The 9,330-nt window shown below is 36.3% G+C and overlaps 1 protein-coding gene across 1 annotated transcript in view; it reads right to left on the minus strand.

The window, feature by feature from the left end:
• The window catches only part of LOC145690373 (ATP-binding cassette sub-family G member 1-like), a 225,736-nt gene extending 217,429 nt beyond the window's left edge, over positions 1–8,307 (minus strand). Inside the window, exon 1 of the mRNA XM_081765200.1 lies at positions 7,088–8,307. Within this exon, the coding sequence (XP_081621326.1) occupies positions 7,088–7,274 (187 nt within the window). The 5' untranslated portion in view covers positions 7,275–8,307. The remainder of the gene's footprint in view (positions 1–7,087) is intronic.
• Positions 8,308–9,330: the final 1,023 nt, after the last annotated feature.

Raw genomic sequence — 9,330 nt, forward strand, 5'->3', positions numbered from 1 at the left:
ACGTTTTTACGACTGCCAGAGGAGAGAGAGAGATCTTTCTTGCTTTCAAAAAGTTGTAATGTGTAAATAGTAAATAGAAAGATGGGGTTGCAAGATTTTTTATTTTGCAAGTTGCAAGATTTTCTATTTTTAATGAAGCTACAAGATTCTTGCTCCAAGACAACCTGGCTTTACAGAACATGTTTGACAGTCCTTCCGTCTGTCGTCGATAGGTATCGGTATCATAACAAAAACGGTAAGATATATCGAAATGTGATTTTTCTGCAATCGATTCAGCTTCCCAAGATTATGTTCCACCTGCTCCGTTAACTCTCTATTCAAACCAGAAGAGATTCAAATTAGCCAATTTATTTCCGTTCTATACTAGAAGCCCACTTTCGCCAGGTCCAATAATTTTATTTAGGCACTTCTGGAGATGCGTTAATCGTCAAATCTATGACGTAGTGAAATCCAATCTTCAAATAACGTTCCATAGTTACGGTCTCTCCTAAGTTAAAATAACATGCATGAGAAATGTAAATGAATGTTGCAAATGAAAGAATTGGTGGAACATGAGGAAAGCACCATGAAACGGGATCTCATCTAAATTCTTTACACCGGTGACGACGTCAGAAAGGGAGCAAGGCAACGCTACCTGTATCCAGGTGGCGTTGAGCAAGGCGGCAAGGACTCTGGTGGCTACGCTTGCTTTCCGAACTGTCCCCTGCAGATCAATTTTTAAAAAAAATCCCTTTCCGTGTGCAAAAATACCCGTCCTTCCCCCAAAATTTACCTACCATTCCAAAATGTAGCTTGCGTTGTCACGGATGTAATTACTTCACACTAGAAGTAATTACGTTATTTAGAACCTTTTTTCTTCCCTAAAACGTGAAAAGAAAGGGCAACAGGACTAGACTAGCGAACGTTCATCCTTTGACCATTCGGTAACGTTTCCCTTTTAATGTACGTATATACACGTAAATCCACTGGTTTAATTTCTCTTTTTCGCGTAAGTAGGTAACTTTCTTTTCTATCCTGATCTTACAACAAAGTGTGCACTTCGAGACACTAAAAAAAAGCCTCACATTCCTACAAGTTACATTTAATCTGCCTACAGAGTTGAACAGAGTTAAACTCATTTTTGAAGGGAGCATTAGGGATGCGCACGACACGAGTCAAGACAGGATTTTCCAGACAAAATTCGAGTCGAGACACGGCTCTTCCAATAGAGAAATATATACTTTTCAAGTCGAAACATCACTCTTACAGCACATTTTTGAGACGAGACAGCCACAAATCTTGTCTCGTGCGCATCCCTAGGGAGAATAGATGAAGTTACACTCAAAGTTTTTTTTTTTTTTTTTTTTTTTTTTGAGCGAGAAATTAGCTTCACACTCAAACGGAAATAAATTGGAAACGATTTACGCTCAACTTATTTTCACTTTTTTTATGATATACGTTCCAGTTTATTTACGCAAATCTACAATGTATAAATTCAAATACAATGTTTTTTTTTTTAAATATACTACATAGTTGCAATTTTCTATTTGGTTCCTACGAACGAGCGTGAATTTACGTTCAAAGACAAATGACTTTAGCAACTACGCTCACGCTTATTTTTCAAAAAGTTTGCTAACGATGTGGTTTTCGATTTTCGGAAATTTCATTTTTCGTCTTTTCGTTTTTCACTTTTTCGAAAAATTTTCGGTTTTGTTTTTCGAAAAAATTTTCGTTTTTTGTTTTTCGAAAAAAAATCGTTCTTCGTTTCTTCGAGAAATTTTTCGTTTTTTCGAAAAAATGTTCGTTTTTCGTTTTTCGAAAAATTTTCGTTTTCCGTTTTTCGATGATTTTTCGTTTCTCGAAAAGTTTTCGGAATTCGTGGAATGATAATGTCGGAGGAAATGGGAGTACTCCGGGGAAACCCACAGACAAGATATCTGCCACGAACTTACTTGACCTGGGATCAAATGCACAAGAGGTAAGCGTTCTAACACTGAGATAACGTGCCCCCTTGGATTTGGATTTAATGAAAGGATAGTGTATAATGTCTACTATTGGCGAAACTCATCCAATCACGACCAAAATTAGTATGGTTATGGACTGCGATGTATTTAGTATGCACGTTAAATATTATAGTGTTTGGGACTTTGGTTCCAGAGTTATTGCTAATCAAATTTGTGTTTTAAGTTAGTGATATCAAGAAATTTCACTAAGACGCATTTGATTAAACTCAAATGATCTTAACGAAAGTTGGTAGGATCGTAAATATTGACGAGCTTGGTATGCATGGAAGCTCAGTATAAAATATATTGGTGTACAGACTTTTTCTTCTTGTGTTATTAGCTATCAATGTTAGGTTTGGAATAAGCGCAAAAGATGGAACTCACCCAATTTTTACAAACTTGGCAAGGTGGTAGATCGTGACGAACTTAGTAACTATAAAGGTAACAAAGAAAGATCTGTCGCTTTACGACCCAACACCTTCGAACATCGATATGTAACCTAAGACATACCTGGAAGATCAAAAATAGTCTCCATCAGCATCGACGACCTTCTGCCAACGTTTTGGAAGGCCATGTATTCCATCGCGGTAGAACTTGGTGGGCCGTGAAGTGAAGAAAGTATCAAGTGCATTTTGCACCTCTACTAGGGATTTAGACTGGCGTCCTCTAAGCCGATTGTCCGAGGAATGGAACAGGTGATAATCGGACGGTGCAATGTCCGGGGAGTATGGCGGATGCAATAGTTTCCCATCCAAAGTGTAGAATGGTGTCCCGGGTCATCCTACTCACGTGAGGCTTAGTGTTTTCCTTTGCGATTCAGAAGCTCCTCCAGAATCTTAAGTTTTTACTTGAACACGGCTCAACTGCTGACAGTACACAGTTGCATTGATGCTCTGACTAACTAGTATCAGTATTTTTTTTCTCAAAATACTGTCCAGAAAATTTGACTTGAACTTAGTAAAATCAAAAAATTTCATTAAAACGCGTTAAACTCATCCGATATTGGCCAAAGTTGATATTGTGATGCACAGACCTTTGGTTCTCGGTTCTTGAGAGATATAAATTAGAAATAATAATTCACAAAGGTAAACAGTGTAAAATTTATATTTTACAGAATATTAAAATATAATTATTTACTAATAGTGATTATTAATGTGTTATCGACAATATATTTTATAATGTAAAAAAAGACTAACAAATTACCAAATAGAAGGATCCTGTATAAACTGATCGTGATAGTATCAGGTAACTCTGTAATAAATTGACTTTTAACAATTGATTTTAACAAAATATGAAACATGAAGTGATTATATGTACTGATACTGATTCCAAAGACTTCTCACTAAGATCCCCCATTTATTTCTGATTTTCTATAGCTAACTAAGTCAGTATCAAAAATAATTTGTTTTCAAAAATAGGCAATTTAATATTAACAAAATACTATTGAATGGTTTATTTGTTTTAAAGATGTTTTATATACGGTAGGACAAAGAACTAAGTATCTGACTATAATATTCTCATCAAACAAGAATTCAAATTTTAAATAGGTGGGTCTTCGTTTTCGCATTAGTTTTTACTGCTACTAACTTCAGTAGAATACTATTAAGATGATTTTTTTTTTATTTGGTTGTTTGTTGAAGTTCAGCGTCCCTTATCAGTATCGAGCGAGACTATACAAGACGTGGACCTAATTTTAAAGTGGAATCCTAACCAACATAACACGTTCAATGCGTTCCCACTCGGGACCCTGTGCATCAAAGGAATGCGCGCTAGCCACTAGACCAGTGGGCAGGGATTGAAATCTTTTCTTAGAATTATGAAATTATATATTTAAAAGAAATGCTTGTCGCTTCCTAGAACCTCTCTCGTTCTATGAGAAAAAAATATAGTAACCAGAGATATAGTAAGTATTTATCACTTTCGGTTGCATTAAACTTAGAGATGGAAACTACCATTGTGGCACAGAATCCATATCAAAAACTGCTTCCGGCTATCGTTTTTCTTTACTATGAAACCGAAAATGGTAGTTTCTCAGTATTTCCGGTTTACATAGAGGGATAGCGATCGAGATGACAATCTTCGAATCCTGGATTCACATATATATAAAAACATATCTCCTTATCTTTCATTATATTTGCTCTATGGTGATCACTATTGAAATTAGAAATGGCAGTAAATTTCCACCACAGGATAAAATTTGCAGATAGTCTATTGCCAAGGTACTGAATTCATGCTTCTCGCTAACTATTACCATGCTTGCTCTATGGTGATCAATACTGAAACCGGGAGTTGCGATCAGGGGCGGATCCAGGACGGACTTCCGGGGGGGGGGTTGTTGTAATACTGCTACTTAGAGCTATTTTTAAGAGCTCCAAACTCTGCGATGGGTTTTATTTATATATAAAATAAGAAAGTGTCATCTTCTGAGGGGGCAATTGCCCGATCGCCCTCCTGGATCAGCCCCTGCTTGTGATACATTTGTCCTACTTCCTGTTTTTGTAGAGAAACAAGTGAGTTTCATTTCACAGTGTAGGACTACGGTAGACTTCCAATCTATGCGAATTGAATATTCAAACTTCAGTACAACAAGTAGCACAACTAAAACTCCTGGTTGGAATAGAATAAGATCAAAGATAGAATCTGTTCCTCGGATGCTGAATCCGTATTAAAAAGCCATTATTAGCTATCACTTATCATTTTTGTTCTATGGAGATAAATATTGAAAGTAAGAATGGTTAATTTGAACCACTTCCGGCTTGAATAGAGGGTAAAGGAAGGAGATGGAATCTATTCTTAGGACGCTAAATCGATTTTAGAAAACGTCTTCAAGATATCTTTTATAGTTTTACTCTATGAATATAAGTATTGGAACGGAAAGTAGTAGTAAATTTCAAGCATTTCCGGTTACAAAAGAGCGAAGCAGGTTATGACGATATGTTCTCTTAAAACCCTGAATTGATTCCAGAAAATTGCTTGTCGCTATCTATTACAATTTTTGTTTTATCGCGACAAGTGTTAAAACCGGAAATGGTTAATTTGAACACTTTCGGTTCAAATAAAGTGTTAACGAAGAAGGTGGAATCTATTCATGGGACGCTGAATTGATTTTTTTTTAAATGCATCTCGATATCCCTCACCGATTGTGCTCTATGGAAATTAGTATTACCTATAAAATCAAAAATAGTAATATACTTCAACCATTTCTGCCTTTGTGGAGTGTTGTAGATTGTAATGGTATTTCCTCTTGAGACCGTGAATCGATTGTAGGTGAACCACTTGTCGCCATCTATTACCAATTTTGTTCTGTGGCGATAAATGTTGAAACTTGTAATCGTCAATTTGAACCACTTCTGGTGTGAATAGAAATCAAAGGAGAAGGTAGAGCCTATTCTTAGAACGCTTAGTCGATCGCGAGAAACCGCATCACAATTTCCCCTAGTTTTTGCTTTATAAAAATCAGTATTGAAACCAATATACTAGTAAATTCAGCCACTTTCGGTTTCGATAGTATTGTGGGTTGTGATGATATATAGCTTATATACTCTTGAGGCGCTGTATCGATTCGATTTAAAAAAAACACACACACACACACTTGTGGCTATCTATTACTATTTTTTTTACTATATCGATCAATGTTGAATGCGAAAACGGTTATTTTAAACAACTTCCGATCTGAATAGAGGATTAATGGAAAAGATAGACCTATTTCTTGGAAGCTGAATTGATTGCAAAAATCTACATCTCGATATTTCGTAATTCAGTATTGAAACCGGAAATAATAGTAAATATAAACAATTTCTGGCTTTAATTGAATGTTGTGGATAGTTGTATGTTATTTTAAGATGCTAAATTGTTTGCAATAAATCGCTTCTCGCTATCTATTACTCTTTTCGTTCTATAGCGATAAAAGTTGAAACCAAAAAAGGGTATTTGAACCAACGGCTTGAATGGAGGGTTAATGGAGGAGATTTAACCTATTTTAGGGGCTCTAAATCGACCACAAGAAACGACTTCTCAATTTTCTGTTGCTGTTTCCCCTCTGACACCTGCCGACAGACTGACGGACAAGTTCAAACCCCGCTCCCACCAAGTGAACTTTGTGGTGGACAAACACCGTGTGCGTGGGTTTCCTCGGGGTTCTCCTATTTCCTCCCACTTTCTTCATTCCACCATTTCATTCATTCCTCATCATCACCGTCTCCTTTACCCTAGCCGGCATAACTGTGGGACGTAAAACCCAAAAATTTCATTTCATTTCAAAGCCATTCTAAAGACTTCCGACATTTATGCATAGCTTAAGCTGCAAGTGTAATAAGGGCGAACACTGAATATATTCTTGGGACACTGAATTGGTTCTGGAAAACTGCGTCTTTCTATATATTACCGTTTGTGTTCTGTGGTGATCAACAATGTAGCAGAAAACGATATATCTCAACCACTTCTGGGTTAAATAGAAGTCAAATGAATTAGATGAATCTATTCATGTTGCAAAAGTATGCTTCTCACTATTTCTAACCACTCTTGTTCTGATGCCAGCTGACAGACGAACGGGTTGATAGACAGACAGATGAACATAGCCGTTCTATAAGACTTCCTATACGTATGCATAGTATACTGTAGTTTGGAGGTACTAACAAATTAAATGAATTCAGTTTGTTTTACGAAAGTTATCTGTTTTCCCTTTCTCGGCAGTTTTCGTTTTCCGTTTTCGAAAAACTTTTCGTTTTTCAAAAAGTTTTTGTTTTTCGTTTTTCGAAAAAAAAATTGTTTCCAGTTTTTCGAAAAATTTTTCGTTTTCGAAAAATTCGTTTTTCGAAAAATGTGGCCATCCTACTTCTGAGTCAGCAAAGTCAAGCAGTGCATGATCTGGTCAGAGGAAAGATGAGTGACCGCGTGTATGGGTGACCGCAGTACTGACCACACATCATCCCAAATGCATAAGTGGCACAAGACGACTAGTACGCACTGGATTCTCAATGGCTGTTGTAGAGACCGCTGTAGTATTCACATATTTTTTTTTGCATGGTAATAAACATTCATCAATTAATTAAATATTTAGAAATACTTATCTATAATTTTAAATAAAATTACGTATAAGAACTTACCTCGAAATTTTTTCAGTGTCCAGAAGGTAGCGGTATAAGACAAATTCTGAAATTCCAAATTAAGACTTGCTCTCTTGGGCAGATGGCTTAAAGTTTTCCGTTTAATCAACGGCGGAACTTCTGGAATATCGTGTCCATTCGCATGCGACTGCCACGATCGTAATTGCACTCCATTTTCTTCAGCCATTATAATTATTAAATAATAATTATGTTCAAGACACTAAACAATTACGGCAGAGAAATTATTCTTATTGATCAGAACAACAACAGGAGAAAAACGACGTTGTTAATAACTTTTCATTATTATTTTTTTAAAATTCGAAAACGTAAAGCTACTGATAGCTTTCGAGAAGCTTAATGCTCATGTGAAGAACACATGGGGTGTTAACAGTGTGAACTTTATATATATAAGTGTCCACAGCCCCGGCTTTAACAATCGTTTATATGACGGATAAGTAATGTTCCAAGGACGAGCGAATAGCATGTAGTGAGGCACTCTTCCATCTGTTCGCATAAGTCATTGTAAAAGTAAGGGACACGCAATGACAATGATGTAGAAGTGTTAGAGTCCATGAGATTGGACCCGCCCCCTTTTTGTAAAACCTTTACCCATACAACACAGAGGTGAGATTATCTCCTGTGAGTTATCATATCAATTATTTCTTTTTATTTTTTTTTTCTTTTAACTTCTCCGAAACACTGATAACAAGGAGAACAAAGCACAATCATAGTCATTGGTTTTTATTCATGTTATTATTAACTATAGAAACATTCGAGCACGACACTTCATGATGTTAAAAAGAAAAAAGACATTTCGGAATCAGCTGTTTCCCGCGCACCTGCTTTCGACGAAAGAAAGGAAAGGAAAAAAGTGCACACATAACGACGCAAAATTCACGTTGGAATCGATCCAAAATATCAACGAAAATAGTGTTCTATTTTGTGTGAACCAATATTTCACGCGAATAGGTTTCTTATTTACTGTCCGCTAGCTAATACTCACTCAACACCGAATGCTCCTGCAGTGACAATTCGCAACTCACAACACCGTCCGTAGGATAGAAAAACTACGCATACACACACACACACACACACACACATGGCGACTACTATGTTCGCTCCCGTTTCGCAAACCAGAGCACTCCTCCATGCGACGCCGTTCCCCTCTGTTTGCTTGTGCCAACTGAGAGGGAAAGGAAGGAAGGAGGTGTTCTGTGTGAGGGCTTTCCTGGTGGTGGCGGAAAATACTCCCTATTCTCTTGCGTTTATAATGGGAGTTTTTAACGCGCGGGCGAGTCCATGTCTGCTGCATAATAGGGGTAGGAAAGGGTGCAGTAGTAGATCAATAAAAAAAGAAAAACTCAGGAACAGCTGATCGTTTTTCTACGCTAAACAGAGCCACGTGCATTGAAATAACTGCTTCTTGAATAATAATAAAACGAGTTCTCACGCGTATTTAGTACGCCTAATTTACACTTAGAAACCACATAATTTTAATATAATAACAATTATAGTAAATGTCTTCCTTGAAAGTAGAGACTGAAACAGTCACCGCAAGATCGATGGAGAATATTTTTAACTGCAGCTGAATTTGCGTGAAGAAATATAGTTCCCTTTAACATTGAAACCCAAGTTCTTGCGATAGTAAAAGTTACTTATTGAATATAAGATTATAAACAAATTTATCAATCAAATAGATTTTTTCGCTATTATGAAATAAAATTAAAATTCAGTTTAACGTCCTTCTATTATTTCTTTAGGTCAACATTCCTCAAACTGTGGTCCATGGAACATAAGAGCTCTTCAAAATAAAATGAAATTTCTAGTTGTACGTGCTACGGTTACGTCCTTTAAGGCTTAAGAGTCTTCATCCCGGCGAAATTAAAATACCGCTAATTTTACAGTAATTATGTGATATCTTCAAATAGATAAAAGATAATTGAAATATGGAACAAGAGCGCCCTAGACAATATTATTTTGCGTGAGGTACCGTTATCACAAGTCACCTAGTGGCTTTCCGTTTTAAGCTGTTTAGAAACGCGAAAATAAATGCCGATTTTCAAAATGGCTCGAAATCGAAAGCAGATAAGTGAGTCGTGATAGTAGTAAAGAACAGAAAAAATACTTTTTAATACTCGCATATGTACACTTTAAATAACATTTTTTTTATTTTACTTCTGTAACTGTCCGTTCCGTTAATCAGTTTTAAAAAGAGAAAAATAATCCGTCACAGATTTTCTGAT

Source organism: Thermobia domestica, chromosome 7, assembly GCF_964235325.1.
Source record: "Thermobia domestica chromosome 7, izTheDome1.hap1.1, whole genome shotgun sequence".
NCBI lineage: Eukaryota > Metazoa > Arthropoda > Insecta > Zygentoma > Lepismatidae > Thermobia > Thermobia domestica.